An 18,361-nucleotide genomic window follows, 5' to 3' on the forward strand; every position below is an offset into this window, starting at 1 on the left:
AACTGGAACTGGTTTTGCATTGAAAGTGAGTTCAGAAAAGTTATGCTCCAGGAGGATTTATCCAACAGAGGCTTATTAGGTGAATCGATAAAATTTAGGGACACAGATTTAGATGGAAACATACAAAATGAAACATTAAAAGTCGACTTCTAAAAGCTGATATTAAATACTGTACCATTAAATTAGCAATTTTGCTCTCTCGTGACGTATATTCTCGTAACATGTAGGTCTTGTCGGCCTATGTTGAAAAATAAAAGAGGGTTGGAATAAATCTATTTCTATGGTTACAAAATCCTTTCTGTTACACAAAACTGCCTATGACAACAGGACAGGTTGCAAAAGCAGTATGGAGTCTGACAAGAATATCTAATTCTGCAGTGAGATAACGAATTCTCACCAAGAATTCTGAATTACTAATGCCAATCTCTGTAAATCAGTGATTATCATATGTAAACAGATTTAATAATTACCATGTAAGAGAAACACAAGCAAGTTTTACTTTGAAAAAATATGTATATTTGCAAATGAGAAATGCAAGAGATTTTAATACTACTTAATGTTTGGAATGGCATCTTTTCCTTCAGCTGTATTATCATCTACCTTCATAATCATGGCTATTCCATGTTTAAAAAAAAAAGGTTAAACAAAATTTATTCTCTCCCATTTCTACAAAATTCTTATCAAATTCCTTATTTAATAAGTCACATATTTGGTACTTCAATTTTTCTCATTTCCAACTTTTCAAAGTTAGGTTTTAGAAAGTAATTTATTACAATTTGTTTTTTGGTGGAACATTATTCAATATAAGAAAAATCACACAAGATTAAAGTCTCTTAAAATTTTAATCAATAAATACATATTTTAATCTTTTATATTAAGGAAAGGAAATAAAAAGATTAATGTTCACTAAAAAAATCAGATAATAGAAAAGTATAGAGCAACCACAGCTTCTATAGATAATACTATCCTTAACATTTAGAAATTTCTATACAAAATTTTATATAGATTCATACTCACTTTTTAAAATTCAACACTGAGAGGCATATCTTTATATATCAGTTAAGTATTACTCTCTGCCATTAATTTTAACAGATGTATACTTTCCTATTATATGGATGTAAATTAAATAATTCATATTGGTGTCCATTCAGTGGACCTTATGAAGCTCCTTCCTTCTCTCCTTTTTGCTATTTTAAACAATAGCACTGCCATGAACATCCGTGTGTGTGTGCGTATAAAATATATACAATTGCCTGATTAATATTTGTGGATTACTATATATGAGAATGTTTTTAGGATACATTCCTAAGAAATACTGTTGATTTAAAGCATAAAATTTAGATTTCATCTTTTTCTGAGACAGAAAAATGCAGTCTATCTTTAGTACCTTGGTACCACTTTTAAAAAGATCACAGTTACCATGTTATTTCAAGGGAAAAAATCCACCTATCCCCAAGAGCAGGATTTGGGAAAACACCAATTCAACCCCATCCTATTGGGTTCAAATCTCACTTCTGCCACCTATTAACTGTAGAACTTGGGCAAGTGACTTAATCTCTTTGCTACAGATGCCTCAGCTATAAACAGAAATAATGACAGTTTTTATTTCACAGGGTGGTTATGAGAGTTCACTGTTACTATCACTGCCCTACTGACACTGGTATCTCTTCTCTAATTCACCATTCTAAATGATCCAAATCAGAGGTTACAAATCCATTCCAAAAGGACAGGCTGCTATAAGCTACTAGAAGAATTTCCATGACTCAGTTTAAGCCTCCCTTTTTTTTTTAACACTTTTTTGAAAACCTTGTATGTCAATAGTTTCTACAGATGAAGTACAGAGCTCTGAAACTTTAGAATAACTACCAAAATGATTATGTGATACAAATATCAGGAGGCCATGTGATTGGTATTTTTAATATCAAGATATTATATAAACAATACATATGATAAAGGTAAGAGTTAGGGGACAGTTTTCTTAAACACAGATCAAGTATACATGAGATTTTTTTAGAAGCATCAGACATCCCCTACTGGGGAGTGTCTTTTAGAAAACATTTTTAATTTTTAGCTAACAGAATTTTCAGAAAAGATGTGATATTTCATTAACTGGGCAGTCAACAGTAAATGTAGAACACCCAATCTTAAAGGTTAGAAGGACTGCCATAAAATATAAAGCACTATTTCATTTCAAATTCTCAATGAAACAACATGAACAAGCCCAACATCAACTAGTATATTCATTATATAAGAATAAATACCTCGTGGTAAAGTCTTGTGTCATTCATTCTGATAAGCACCCCATCGATTCTCAAGAAAAATCGCAACAGCAGGAAAAAGCTAGAAGGCATTACTCTCTGAAAAAACAGTAAGGTAGTATTTTAATGAAAATTAAATGTTATTACTCTGCTAAAAGAAAATACTTTTTTTTGAAAATAAATTTTTTTCAAAGGCATCAAAGGAAGGCTGAATAAGCAGTATATAGAAATCTCTAAACTAGAGGTTCTTTGTCATAGCTTCAAATAAGGCTCAATATATTGTATTATAATATAAACATCCTGGCTTCAATTTCCTACAATACAAAAATATTTTTTAGGTCAAAAGATATTGAAGTTAAAAAAGACTTTAAAAATACCTAAGCAAAGAGCAAATTACAATGTTCACTTTAAAAACTGACAGTACTTACAGTAAATGTCAACACCGGTAATACCAAAATGAAATAACCTATTTCTTTGTCGTTGCTTGTCTCTTACTCACTTTACATTAAATAAAGAGAAAATAAAAAAAATAAAAAATAAAAGATAAAATAAAGAGAAAAGACCTTAAATGGAATGGTCTACTTCAGTACAACCAATTAAGTACTATTTTATACTGCCAAAGACTGGTTTATCAGATCATTATATGTTCTTAACATCTTTCATCTGTGTCATATCTACACATTTGTTTTCCAAGTGTACACAATTGAGGAAAGTGAGAAAGCCAGGGATAGCAGAGAGCATGAGGTTGGTCCTGGAGGCAGGGAAAGAGGGGCTGGATAGTGTTTTAGATCTTCAAAAAGAGTATTTTGGGGCAGCTGGGTGGCTCAGTTGGTTAGGTGTCCAACCCCTGATTTCAGCTTAGTGATGATCTCAGGATTATGAGACTGAGACCCATATTGGGCTTCACACTGGGCATGGAGCCTGCTTAAGATTCTCTTTCCCTCTGTCCCTCCCCACCATCTCTCTCCCTCTTTTTAATAAAGAAAAAGAAGGAAAAAGGGAAAGGGAAAGGGAAAGGGAAAGGGAAAGGGAAAGGGAAAGGGAAAGGGAAAGGGAAAGGGAAAGGGAAGGGAAGGGAAGGGAAGGGAAGGGAAGGGAAGGGAAGGGAAGGGAAGGGAAGGGAAGGAAAGGGAAGGGAAGGAAAGGAAAGGAAAAAGAAGAGAACAGAAGAGAAAAATGTTTGGGGGAACCTGGCTGAACCTGGCTGGCTTAGTCAGTAGAGCATACAGCCCTTGATCTCAGGGTCATGAGTTCAAGTCCCACGTTGGGGGTAGAGATTACTTAAATAAAATAAAATAAAATAAAATAAAATAAAATAAAATAAAATAAAATAAAATAAAGGCCATTTCTTTAAAAAAAAATGCTTGACCATTTACTAAATAAATATTTGTCTATTAACTGTCCAGTTCTTACTATAGTAGGTCTTGAATTTATATAAATAAAAAGATACAATCCCAATCATCAGGAAGTTTATCAAAGAGGGAAACAGAGAAAAATGATGTGGTAGCTATAGTAACAGGGGTATGCACGGGTTCAATAAGCACTCAAAGAAAGAAGTACCTAAGTCGGCTGGAGAAAGAGAAGGCAGTGCAAAGTGACCATGGAAGGAAGAGCTGGGGTGGGAAGGAGAATTCCACAAAGAGGAAAAAGTAGGTATACAAAGTTTTGAGGCATCAAATAGGAAGATATATTCAGGGAACTACCTACAACTCCATACAAGCTCAGGGCAGTATTAATGAAGAATAAAGAAATAACAAGATAATCCACTAATAATAGTGGCTTTACTGCCTAGACAGTCACCAGCCACAGGCTAAGCTCTCCTTCCTTAGGACCTTTTTTTGTTAAGATTTATTTATCTGAGAGAGAGAGCGGGGGTGGGAAGGGTGGGAGGTGGGGGGTAGAGGGAGAGAGAGAATCTTGAACAAACTCCCCACTGAGTGCAGAGTCTGATGCGGGGCTCTATCCCAGGACCCTGAGATCATGACCTGAGCTGAAAGCCGAAGCTTAACTGACCAAGCCACCCAGGTGCCCTGCCGTAAGGCACACTTTTGCCAGACCTAACACTTGTCTTCAGAGCTCAGTATAAATGTCACTTCTACAGAGAAGCCTTTCCTACCATTCCATAATCACAGCTGATTTCTCGTTATCTTCTCTTCCTTATAAATTAACAGATTTATAGCTATATCTGTTTGTGGGTTTACTTGCTTACAGCCCACGTCCCTCCACTTGACTGTAGGCAACATATCAGTGAGAATATCTGTTTTGTGCCATCACTGTGTCCCTACTGCCTAGACAAGTAGCTAGTAGTAATAGCTAGTGCTTATTAGCAACTGCTAATGAGACAGGCTAGAGCTATCTTTTCTTTTTCTTTTTTTTTAATTTTTATTTATTTGTGATAGTCACACAGAGAGAGAGAGAGAGAGGCAGAGACACAGGCAGAGGGAGGAGCAGGCTCCATGCACCGGGAACCCAACGTGGGACTCGATCCCAGGTCTCCAGGATCGCGCCCTGGGCCAAAGGCAGGCGCCAAACCGCTGCGCCACCCAGGGATCCCTAGAGCTATCTTTTCTGGAAAAGGTTCAGTCATACTGCCCTCTGATAGGATTATCAACAACAGACTGAAAAAGCAAGACTTAGAATAAAGAAGATCTTGGAGGAAGAACCTGAGCTGTGACCACTTGCTGTGTCACAACAAACTGACCAGGAAGCAGATCATTACTTGATAGAGTGCTATTTGTAATTACTGGAAAGATTGGAAAGACTGGTAACATTTTTTCAGATTTCCAAATTAGCTATTAACAGTCGCACTGGGCACAACACAGGACATAAGCTGAAGTATCATTTCAGCACACAGAGGGGAGACTAGGAATTAGAAGACCAGGTTCTAGTCCCATTTCCACAATTCAACTGTATATTTTAAGTCAATAGTTCTCTTGTAGGGGAATATTTGGAAATTTTTGAGGGTGTTTTTTATCAAAATGATGAGCAATTGCAATATTTTGCAGATTAAGACCAGAGATGTTAGATGTTCTAAAATGCACAAGACAATCCTATAAACAAAATTCAATCCTGCATCCCACAAAACTTCCAAATATCTTAACCTGGCATTCATATGGGTTAAACAAAACAAAACAACATATTGATTATATTGAAACATTATATTGATCTGATCTTGGAATTTAATTCCATTTTACATATAAATGCAAAATTCACTCAATTTCCAGGAACGCAATTACCTTGTAAATCAAGGACAGATTATACTTGGCTTTACTTGGAACTTTATTTTAGGGTTGTTCACCATTTTTTTAAAAAATCGCCATCACCAATGGCCGTGATTGTGTTATGAGAGTCACTGACTGACACCTCACACCTCTGCCAGCCTACACTTCTTGCTGTCATATTCACAGTGATTCATTATGCAAATGTAAGCCCCTGACGACTTTATGTCTTTAGTGCAGTCATATTATGCATTTACATACCAAATTACATATTTTATTCTAAATCAATTTCCCTTTATTTCTCTTTTATAATTAGGACATTATGTTAATTTATTGGAAAGAAAGTAGGTTATATTATCTATGAATTTCATTTCAAGGTAATAAAAGGGAGGGGGTGCTTAAAGTATTTGGTAAAACAACAGTGGAGCAATGAGTGTAATCAGGTTGAGAACCACTAACTTAGAGCAAATTATTAGCTAAACCACCCAAGGTCTCCTTCATCTATAAAAACAGGAGATGTGAAGAAACAATTTCTTAGGCTCTGTCTCTGTAAAATATGACATTTCAATAGGACTACATTCCAACAAAAGCTACATCTGCAGAGGCACTGTGGAATATTTTGTCCCCCAGCGATGAAAGATATGTTCCTACCTGGCATACTCGGACTCTTGGATTCTTAAGTAAAACATAGAAGCAGAAGATGGACAACATTGCCTCCTCACTCTATACTCAGAACAGAACTAACCATTAGCTGTAAACACCATTACGGAACATAATAGCACTGTAAGTATTTGGGAGATGGGAAATTTATTTCCTCTGAAACTTAAAAATTTACTTATTAGCATGAAAATAGATTTTCTTTAGATTTTTGTCAGAGGAGTCCTATCAACAGTAAACCCTACCAAGGACAGTGTATTAGAACACAAAATCCTAACCTAAAAACAAACATTACAAAAGAAGCTAATTTAGAAAAAAAACAAAAATTAATTTCTGAAGTATCTTACAATTAGATATAGGTAATATCACTCACACAAAATTATCAAAACTCCTCAGAAACTCACTAAAGCAAATCCAAAAACATCCCAGACCTCACGGTGCACAGAACTCTAAATCTACTCTTTCTCCCTGGGGAGCTGTGCCACAAGCATTTTTCTTTTTAATTAAAATTGTCTAGGTTTCGAATTAAAAATTAAGATGGTAAAAACACTTCAAACCCTGAAACAATTAAATAAATTAAAAGCAACCTAAAAGGCTCCATCTAACAATATCAGGAATCTAAAGTAAGTTACTTTGCTTAATATAAGTAGCTACCACATTTCAGGATCGTTTCTTTTCAGAGTGTTTTATAATTACTATGGAAATTGAAAAACCAAACATTCATAAGCAACAAGCTTTACAATTCTAAAACAAGAGCTTTTTAGCGGTTTTCTGGCCAAGGTTAAAATACCAAATAAAGGCAATGAATATTATTACCATTATCCCAGATGATTCCAAGAAGGTTTTGAAAGTCAAAGATATCTATACAGTTATTCCTTGAACAACAAAGATGTGAACTGTGCGAATCCACCTATAAGCCGTTTTTTAAATAAATACCAGTATAGTACTGTAAATGTATTTTCTCTTCCGTATGATATTCTTAATAACATTTTCTTTTCTCTAGCTTACTTTATTGTAAAGATACAGTATATAACACATATAATATGCAAAATACGTGCAATCAACTGTTATGTTATCAGCAAGACTTCCGGTCAACAGTAGGCTATTAGTTATATTTGGGGGGAATCAAAAGTTATACAAAGATTTTTCAACTTCTGAGGGAGGATTATTGGTATCCCCAATTCCCACACTGTTCAAGGATCAGCTGTTTATTCCATACCCCCAAACTCCTAGCCACAGGGAAAGATAAAAAGTAGTCCTTAAAATTTTATACTTATTTTTAGAAGTTCCTTGGAGAGCTCTGTTAAACTAAAAATAATGTGAGATGGTTCACATTTTATCTGAAAGCAATTGGGAAAAATGTAGATTTTAAGTCAGAAAACACTCTTTGTAAAAGGCCAATTAAGTGGCCTCAAGCAAGCTTCAGTGGAAAGCACCTAACAAGGGCTCTGGAAATGACTGTCCTACTTCATTATGATAATGTGACAGCCTGAAGCTATTAGCAATTCTCACAAACAACCAGTTCAGAAAATACTTCAGTATCAGTGTGTTCTACTACTAGGTCCCTCCCTGGTCTGACTGGGTAATTTATACACCTAAGACTCAGATCGGGATCAGCTTCTCTATAAAACCTTTCCTGGCCTATTCTCTCCATTTCCACATGTCTACCCAGCTTTCTAGTCAACATGCATACAGCAATTGTACTATGGATAGTCAGAGAAGAAATATTCTTTGTCCCATAGTGTTAAGGGATAACTAAATCTTGATAAATTCTGCCTAGGTAATTCTGATAAAATTCCAGGTTTGGGCATCACAGACTAGAGGCAGGCTTACCTACATCCTGTCCCCCCTTTCCTCCTATCACCATGGAAGAAACATCTCTTCTATCTAAGGCTACTCTTTCCTCCCATGATCTAGATCCTAGAATATTATGAGCCAATGCAGAGTCAAACTGATCCACTGTGATTCATCTTGGGCAAGTTACTAAATATCTCTGACCCTCCATTTCTGCTTATTGTGTAGAATTTCCGTAAGGATAAATGATCTAATATAGATAAGTATCCAACACGGTGTCTGTGAAATAATAGAAAATATATATATTTGTCTCTGCTTCTGGTGCCTGACAGAGGGCTTCTAAAACGCTTTTAAATTCTTAAGTGATAAGAGCACTTAGGAACATCTTTTGTCCTAATGAAGCAAATCTAAGTGGGCACCTGGGTCGGGGAATTGTCCCCAGGAAGACCAGGCCATGATCAGAGGCTTGGATTTTCAGTTCCCATGCTCACTTTCCAGAGACAAGAGAGGAGTTGGAAATGTAGTTAATAATTGACTATGCCTATGTGAGGAAGCCTCCATAAAATCCTGATAGTATGAGGTTCAGAGAGTTTCCAGGTTGGTGAACACATATATATACCAGGAGAGTAATGTATGCCAATTCCAAATGGGCAGAGGTCTTGCACGTGGGACCATCCCATACTTCCCATGTATCTCCCATCTGGCTGTTCGTCTATATCTCTGTAACCATATCCTTTAATAAACTGGTAAACATAAGTCAGCTTCCCTCAGTTCTGTGAGCTGTACTAGCAAATAATCAAATCCGAGGGAAGAGATGGGACACCTGGGTGGCTCAGTGGTTGAGCGTCTGCCTTCAGCTCAGGGCATGAATCCTGGGGTCCTGGGATCGAGTCCTGCATTGGGCTCCCCATGGGGAGACTGCTTTTCCCTCTACCTCTCTCTGTGTCTATCATGAATAAATAAATAAAATCTTAAAAAAAAAAAAAAAAGGAAGAGGTCATGGAAACCTCTAATTTGTAGCCAAATGGACAAAAGTTGTGGGTAATCTGAAAACCTACTACTTATGGCTGGCACTGAAGAGGTAGGGTTGGGGATGGTAGTCTTGTGGGTTTAAGCCCTTAACCTGTGGGATCTGACACTATTTCCAAGTAGACAGTAAGTTACATTGCAGGACACTGCACTAATGTCATAGAATTCTTGGTGTGAGGAAAAAACCTACACATCTGATGTCAGAAGCATTCTGAGTGTGAGAGTAAAGAAGACACGTAGGAGGAGAAGACCGCAGTTCTTCTAATCTGGTGTCTCACACACAGCTCGAAGCCTTCCTCTTACTCCCCTCCTCTGAAACCTCACTCCATTCATTTTCTCCCCTCTCTCCACAATGACTCCTTCCTGTGAGTACCTGAACATGATAGGCTTCCCCATATTTAAAAAAACAAAAAGCATGCACACCTCCATCAACCTCCTGTCCTCTCTTAGACATTTTCTGTTTCTTTTCATCCAGGGAAGGTTTTTGGAAGTTTGTCTCCACCTCCACATCTTTCACTTACCACCCTCCCCCCCACCATGTAACCTAAACTGCACTTGGCAGCATGAATAACAATATCTTACTTGCTAAAACCAATAAACAAGGTTTTCAGTCTAGTGGACACCATCCCATTCTAAGATCTCTTTACTGCATGATACTGACCACCTTCATGACCTTCTTGAAAAGCTCTGCTTCCTTAGCTTCCCAGGCACCACCATAAACTATGTTTATATTTAACGGGCTAGTCTTTGCTTCTATAGAAGAAACTTCATTTGGGGGGGAACCTGGGTGGCTCAGTCAGTTGAGCATCTGGGTCTTGATTTTGGCTTAGGTCATGATCTCTGGGTCTTGCAATCGATAGAGCCCTGTGTTAAGCCCCACCTCTGGCTCCTCCATCTGCTTATCTTCCTCCCTCTCCCTCTGTCCCTCCTCTGTCTCCTGCAAGCATTCTCTTTTAAAATAAATAAATAAAATCTTTTAAAAATAAAGGGAACTTCATCTGTTCATACCCTACCACTAAACCAGGAGCTATGGCATTTATTTATAGCACTATGGGTTAGGTTGTTAGAAAGAAACCAACCCAAAACGGACACTATTCTAATGAAATCATTCCAGGCATTCTTAAAATACAACCCTATCTATCACGCATAACTTTTAAAATTACACAAGACAAGGGGAGGTCAAAGGTGTCTGGGTGGTGAAATCTGTTGAGCATTGGATTCTTGGTTTTGGCTCAGGTCGTGATCTAAGGTTCATGAGACTGAGCCCTACGTGAGGCTATGGAGCTCAGTGCAGAGTTGGCTTGAGATTCTCTCTCTCCCTCTGCCCCTTCCCTCTGCCCCTCCTTGCACCTGTGCATGCTCGCTCTCTCTCAAATAAATAAATCTTGTAAAAAAAATAAATAAAGAGTTATACAAGGTAAAAAAAAAAAAAAGAACATGTTAAGATGATGTTAACCTTCAGTTTGAGACTTAGTCACTATTACTCTGGTACAAACATAATTTAGGCCCATCCTCTCCCACTCCTTCATCCACAAAAACACATGTGCTCCCCATATAACTACCCACTTGTATACATCAAGGAATAGCCACCTACTTGGATACAAATGCACCCAAATATAGGAACTCATAAGGAACAGTCCACATAGTCAATTAGTCATAGTAGGTGGGTAGGCAAGTGGAAAGGTGCATGACTGGGTAAGTTGGAAAAGTGAACAAATCTAAATGACAAAAGCTAAATTGGGGGGGGTTATAGGTGAACAAGGGAGTAAGGTACTAATAAAACAATTATCTAATGGTAATGATATATATCAGATGGTACAAAGAAAACTGTCACTAATTAGTTTCATGACCTTAGATAAACTAAACTTTTGGGCCTTGTCTACAAAACAAAGAAATTAAATTAACTGATTCTTTACACATTCATTATAATTCTAAAATTGTGATTGTATAGAAAAACTTGACTTTAAAACTATATTGCTATTTTGATTTATTGTTTTCATACCTTATCATTTCAATCACAACATCTACAATCATTATGCTCCAAGAACAATTGCTGATGCTGGAGCCCTGTCTTTGACAGACCTTATGGTAAGCGCTATAATCGAGGGGTTTTAAAAAAGCATTTATAGGGGTCTGGCAGAGGAAGACTTAATTCTGCCTAGGAGAGCTGCTGTGTGCCTTACAGAGGACATGACATTTTAGCTTGTCTTGAGGGATAAGGCATGTAATACAAAGTCTCAGTTGAAGTTTTTCTGTAGTGTTAGAACCCCAATTATGACCTACTTGTAAACACATAGAAGTAACTTCTAATGACCTATGTATTACTTTTTTTTAATTAATTATTTTAATTAATTTTTAAAAAGATTTAAAAATTTTTTATTTTACTTGAAAGAGAGAAAGATAGTGAGAGAGAAAGAGAGAGAGAGCAGGGGGGGAGAGGGAGAAGCAGACTCCCCATTGAGCCAGCAGGTCGACATGGGGCTCAATCCCAGGACCCCAGGATCATAACCTGAGCCAAAGGCAGATGCTTAACTCAATGAGCCACCCAGGTGCCCCTGTTATTCTTTTTAAACATGTTCCACCAATAACATTGTAAATGGAAGTGGTGTGTCCTCCAGATAGAAAAGAATACAAAGGGAGAAGGGAATTTACAAATGTTGTTTCTGGTTTCCGCCTTTGTGCTGAAGATGGAAGTGCTATTTCTGGTACACTGAAATTCTAACATCCATGGTGCTGTCTGCAGATCCTTTCAATATAATATTTCATTCAACAGTGAAAATTAAGTCATAATTTTCATTCAAGTTAAATAGTAAGCAAACTACAAAGTAGCCAGACACCTCTTAAAAGAAAGTATTCTGCTAAACTAAAGTCTTAGGAGTATACCAAGATTTTGTGAACTTTGTAGTGGATATGAAGATGTACTCTAGACACAAGTGATACTTCACATGATACCATATTAAGACAGTGTGATTCTAAGTGAGGCTTATATTTCTGACCAATGGTAAGAATGGAAGAAAGTAGTTAATTTGAAGCAAAAATCATAGTACTCACAATTTTAACACTCAGACTTGAAACTCCATGATCATGAAGTTCATCCTCAAACAGGAGAACTTCTTCAAAAAATTTAATCTGTTCTCTGGCTTTCAATTTCTCTGTATCTATATGATCTGTTGTAGGTACGACCTGAAAGAAAAAATTTAAGAAGGAACACATAAACATTTATAAAGCTAGACACAGAAGAAAAGCTTTCCTACCAGCCTTTTCTGCATAGACAGACACACAGTTCTACGTTTGGCTATCATCAGTAGACACAAAAGAGGAGCTATATTCATTCCTTGTTTCTGAAAAAAAAAAGATACTAGAGATGGCTGGAACTATAGCTTCACAAAACATAGAGTCAAAATTCATCATCTTTCATATGAGTCAAATTAAAATCAAGTGTTCTGTTGTGATTATGAGAAAATTAATCATCTGAAAATTAGTGTGATGAACTACTACTGTCATAGACATCCAAAGCAGTTTTGTGCTGTGAAAGTCCACTTTTAAAACACTGGTCTGGAACTTTAAAAATTCCCATTTGAATCTTGTTACATATTTTAGATTCCCAGCCTCGCTCCCCTGAACTTACAAATAGTACTTTAAATAATGAGGTAAATAAGAACTTTCAGAGAAATTCTGAGGGAAAAACTCCTAGCATTCCAAAGGGCTTTAGACGATGCTGGTCATTTTTTCCACTATATTATTTTGGGGCTCACAGGCACACATATTCAGAACTTAACAAGAGGATCAACAATGTTAATAAGACAGGTCATATACACAGCTCACTAAGTCCAGGTGTCTCCTAACAGCTGTAGAGTATGATCTGAGATCATTCCTTACTCCACCCAATTTCACTAAAAAATGTTCAGCTTTTCTATTCTTTGGCATAGTTGTATCATAAATAAGCACAACAATGCTTGTCAAGCCACAGGTGTTCAATAAACAGTAGCTATTATTTTACTTTACATAGTCGCCATGAGGAAATAGTTTGTTTGACTCATGGATAGCATTACCAAATGGAGAATAGTTTGAGAAAACTGAATGAGAATTAGAAGAACATGATAAAGGATGTTCAAGAGACTATAACTGGGGAATAGTCTAAAGGAGGGATCCCTGGGTGGCGCAGTGGTTTAGCGCCTGCCTTTGGCCCAGGGCGCGATCCTGGAGACCCGGGATCAAATCCCACATCAGGCTCCTGGTGCGTGGAGCCTGCTCCTCCCTCTGCCTGTGTCTCTGCCTCTCTCTCTCTCTCTCTGTGACTATCATAAATAAATAAAAATTAAAAAAAAATTAAAAAAAAAAGGAATAGTCTAAAGGAGTATTATATGATGTAGAGGGGAAAGATTATGATAAAAAGAAAGTAGCAGTGTGTATAGGAGTTCCAAGAGGTGAAAAAATGTCCATAATTCTTCCATGTTCACTCACTCACAGAGAGCTAAAGCTCTCTGTAATTTTATTCCAAAATGTATCTGGAGCAGACCTGAGACTACATACAAAGGAGAAAACTGGGAGTGGGAAGGGAGATGAGGAGCGGCAATAGGGCAGCATACAACCAACGTCTTGGTCACCTGTATGTTTGTATTCTATTTAAGACAAAAGCTGGTGCTTCTAGGACTGCCCAAGAGCATAAAACTTTAGTCAATATTAAATAAACACAACTTCTTAATTCTTTACTTTTTTTTTTTTAAGACTTTATTTATTTATTCATGAGAGATAGAGAGAGAGAGGCAGAGACACAGGCAGAGGAAGAAGCAGGCTCCACGCAGGGAGCCCGATGTGGGACTCGATCCTGGGTCTCCAGCATCACGCCCTGGGCTGAAGGCAGGCGCTAAACCGCTAAGCCACCCAGGGATCCCCTTAATTCCTTACTTTTTATTTAGCTTTACAAAGGAACACATTTGTAAGATCCTCCTTATAAAAACACCTGACTTCCAAAAAATCAACCAATCATTCTATCAATTTTCTCATTAGTAAAAGGCTAATATTTCACTAGTATTTCATATATACCTTCATAAGTGACCAGTGAAAATGAATCTATAGCTTTTGCCATTTACTTTTGAAATATTCTTATAAAATATAAAGTGTAAAAATAAAATAGAAAACATTCTTATAAAATATTTGAAAGAGAAAGAAAACAATTAGATAAAACATGGGTTAGGGATACTCATTATATTTAATTCACACTATCTTCTTCATTTGTAAGAACAAATACATTTAAAACATATTTTCTTTTTCTCTTTTCTCTTCTTCAATTCTATTTATGTCCTCCCTAAACTCAGGAATCTGAAAAGAGGGAAAACCCCAAAACTAACAGCTACATTTAAAACAGATCAAACACTTCTGGCTTCTAACAATGTCAGAATAAAAAACCCAGACAAATCCTCTTGCTGAAGACAACTTAAAACCTGGATGAAAAACAGTAACTTTTTAAAAACATCAAATGGTCAAGATGCCGAAGAATTACTAGACTGAGCTCTGAAAGAGGACTGGAGCCCAGAAAAAGTGCAAGTGAGCCTGGAGTTGGTTGGTTTGGGCCTGGAGGTATCTGGAATGGCTGATCTAGGGGAGAAGCTCAGCTCTGCTAGGTTTTTGGCTCCATTGCTGCTCAATGGAAGGACCGGGGAGAATTCCCTGCGCCCCTCCCAATCTTGGGATGATACCTTCTAATGCAACACTGGTTTCACAACTTCCTATATTACCAGCCCAATAAACTCAAATACTGGTCCCAAACCTTGGGCCAAATGTGGCCAAATGTGGTCCATCACCTATTTTTGCATGAATTGTGAGCTAAGAATCATTTTTACTGTTCTTAAATAACTGGAAAAAGCAGCTAAATTTTTTAAAAATAATATTTCATGACACATGAAATTCAAATTCATTTTATGAATATATATATGAATTCATATATATTTCACTATCTGAAACTTAAATTTCCATGTTCCTAAGTAAAAGTTTACAAAACAAAGCCCTGTCTATTAATTTACTTATTGTCTATGGCTGCTTTCAACTACAGTAGCACAGCTGAGCAGCTGTATCATAAACTCTATAAACCTCAAAATCTACAACATTTACTATCTTTACAGAATGTTTGTAGAACTATGTCCTTGACATGAATACCCTCAGATGGGGACGCCTGGGTGGGTCAGTGGCTGAATGTCTGACTTCAGCTCAGGTTGTGATCCCGGGGTCCTGGGATCGAGTCCTGCATTGGGCTCCTCACAGGAAGCCTGCTTCTCCCTCTGCCTGTGCCTCTGCCTCTCTGTGTCTCTCATGAATAAATAAATAAAATATTTAAAAAATATATATCCTCCTCAGGTGACTGTTAGAAATGACAAAAATCTCTTCTGAGGAAAAAAAAAAATCATCATCTTGGGATTTAAACAAAAATAAGGAGATGTATTAGGAGCTTAGACACCATAAACCAGAACTAACAGAAATAACAAGACAATAAAAGACCTTAGGGACTCCAGATACTGAAAATGAGGCCAAAGCTGTAAAACAACAATGCACACTAGTTCCAAGGAAATAAAGGCTAAAGTAAAAAAATTCAAATCATACTAGAACATATTTTTTAAAAAGAATTGTGATCAGGAAGGGTCCTGCTGGAGGGTGCTTGCAGCATTTTATTTCTTTTCCTGGGTGGCTACATTTCACAATTCATTAAACTGTACCTTCGTGTTTTCTGAGTTATTGGCTTAAAAAAGATATGGGATACTACAAACATTCTTGATACCTTACAAGAAAAGTGAGTCCTACTCACCTCTTTCAAATAGGACCTCCCTCACATCAGATGAAGGCTTATGATAAGGAAATTACTCAACTTATAAAAATATTTTTAGTTTATTGTACAAAGTTAATCAATGGTAAATGCTAAGAACCCTATGTTAAATTTCCTTCTTAAAAATTTCCTCTTTAAAAATTAAGTGGTTTGGGAAGCCCGGGTGGCTCAGCGGTCTAGTGCCGCCTTTAGCCCAGGGCCTGATCCTGGAGTCCCGGGATCAAGTCCCATGTCAGCTCCCTGCAAGAAGCCTACCTCTCCCTCTGCCTGTGTTGATGCTTCTCTCTCTCTCTCATGAATAAATGAATAAAATCTTAAAAAAAAAATCAAGTGGTTTGTGTGTGTAAAGATATATATTTATCTTTATATATATGTAATACATATAAGAAAAAATATTTTCTTTTTGTTTCTATAGTACATACCATTAGGAACATATAGTGAAGTTGCTGTTATACAGTGATTTTTTTTCTTTTTTTAAAAAAATTAAGATATAACTTCAATACTATACAAGGTTCACATTTTGAAAGTGTACAATTCGGTGGTTTTTAGTATTTTCACAAGATTGTACATTCCTCACCACTATCTAACTCCAGAACACTGCATTATCCCAAAGAGAAACTCCCATACCTTAATTAGCAGTAACTCTTCATTCCCTCCTTTCCCTAGCTCCTGGAAACCACTACTCTAATTTCTGTTTCTACAAATTTGCCTTCTCTGTAAATCATTCTAGAATCACACATGTGTGTTTTGTGTCTGACTTCTTTCACTTAGCATGTTTCAAGTTTCATCCATGTTGCAGCACGTATTGCATTTCACTCATTTTTCAAGACTAAATAATATTCCACTGTCTAGATACACCAGTTCTACTTATCCACTGATGATTATTTGGGTGTTTTCCACATTTTAGCTATTATGAATAATGCTGCCATGAACAGTGGGGTACAAGTTCTTGCATGGATATGTTTTCAATTCTCTTGAATGTAAACCAAGGGAGCAGAATTGCATGTTATACGGTATCTGTATGTTTAACTTTTTTTTTAATTGCAGCCAAACTATGTAACATGAGATCTACCATCTTAACCATTTTTAAGTTTATAATTCAGTAATGTTGACTATACTCACATTGATGTCAAACAGATCTCCAGAACTTTTTCATCTTGCAAAATGAAATAATATCAGAATTGTTAACCCAGGGACACCTGGGTGGCTCAGTGGCTGAGAGTCTGCCTTTGGCTCAGGTTGTGATTCTGGGGTCCTGGGATCGAGTCCCACATCAGGCTCACCGCAGGGAGCCTGCTTCTCCCTCGGCCTATGTCTCTGCCTCTCTTTGTGTGTCTCTCATGAATAAATAAATAAAATCTTAAAAAAAAAAAAAAGAATTGTTAACCCATACCCCTGTGGAAAAAAACTTTATCAACTAGGATATGATACTTCTATCGCTCCTTTTGCCTTAGACTAATAAAGTCCATTCATTTCCAATGTTTAAGTCTATACAGTCCCCCTTAAAAATGTACTTTGAAAAGCTGAAGATATTAAAGATCATATATAAATGGCCAATAAGCATATAAAAGATGCTCAACATCACTAATCATTAGAGAAGTACGAATCAAAATTCCTCATACATTGTTGATGGAAATATAAAATGGTTCAGTCACTGTAGAAAACAGTATGAAGGTTCTTCAAAAGATTAAAAAAGAATTGTCATGTGATCCCGCAATTCCACTTCTGGGTATATAACCAAAAAACTAAAAGCCAGATCTCAAAGAGATTTTTGCACACCTATGTCCATAGCACTATTATAGCCAAGGACAAGCAACCCAAATGCTCATTGATGAATAAGTGGATAAATAAAATATGGTATACAAGTATACAGAAATATTATTCACCCTTAAATATGATGGAAAGTCTGACACGTGTTATATTGATGAACCTTAAGGACACTATGCTAAGTGAAATAAGCCAGTCACAAAAGACAAATATTGTATGATTCCACTTATCTGAAGTATCTAGAGTAGTCAAATTCATAGAAACAGAAAATAGAATGGTGGTTGCCAGGGGCTGGGGGAGGAGGAAGTGGGGAGTTATTGTTTAACAGATACTGAGTTTGTTTTTCACCATGAAAAAGTTCTGGAAATTGTTGCACAACAATATGATTACACTTAACACTAAGTTAATATACATAGAAATTAAGATGGCAAATTTTGTAATATGTTTTTTATTACAGTAAAAAAAAGGAAAGAGGAAAATAGTTCAAAATATTAATTTACACTGAATGAATTTGCAAATGTTCCAACATGCTTTTAAAAAAAATGCTTTTTTAGGGGCACCTGGGTGGCTCAGTTAGCTAAGCATCTGACTCTTGGTTTCAGCTCAGGTTATGATCTCAGGGGCCTGGAATCGAGCCTGTCTAGTTCCAGGCTCAGTGGGGAGTCAACTTGAAGATTCTCTCTTCCCCTTTCCCTCTGCCCCTCCTCCGGCTCCAGCTATCTCTTTTTCTCGCTCTCTTTCAAATAAATCTTTTTTTAAAATGCTTTTTTATTTTTATTTTTTTTAATTTTTATTTATTTATTCATGAGAGACATAGAGAA

At 36.6% G+C, this 18,361-nt stretch overlaps 1 protein-coding gene across 4 annotated transcripts in view; it reads right to left on the reverse strand.

Moving 5' to 3' along the window:
- TIPRL (TOR signaling pathway regulator) overlaps nt 1-18,361 on the reverse strand; it is a 38,354-nt gene that overhangs the window by 9,038 nt on the left and 10,955 nt on the right. For all 4 annotated transcript variants that reach the window (XM_025430449.3, XM_049112347.1, XM_025430448.3 and 1 more), the window contains exons 4-6: nt 12,008-12,139; nt 2,262-2,357; nt 176-238 (exon numbers count right to left, since the gene is read on the reverse strand). In XM_025430449.3, the coding sequence (XP_025286234.1) occupies nt 176-238; nt 2,262-2,357; nt 12,008-12,139 (291 nt within the window). The remainder of the gene's footprint in view (nt 1-175; nt 239-2,261; nt 2,358-12,007; nt 12,140-18,361) is intronic.

Source organism: Canis lupus, chromosome 7, assembly GCF_003254725.2.
Source record: "Canis lupus dingo isolate Sandy chromosome 7, ASM325472v2, whole genome shotgun sequence".
Lineage (NCBI taxonomy): Eukaryota > Metazoa > Chordata > Mammalia > Carnivora > Canidae > Canis > Canis lupus.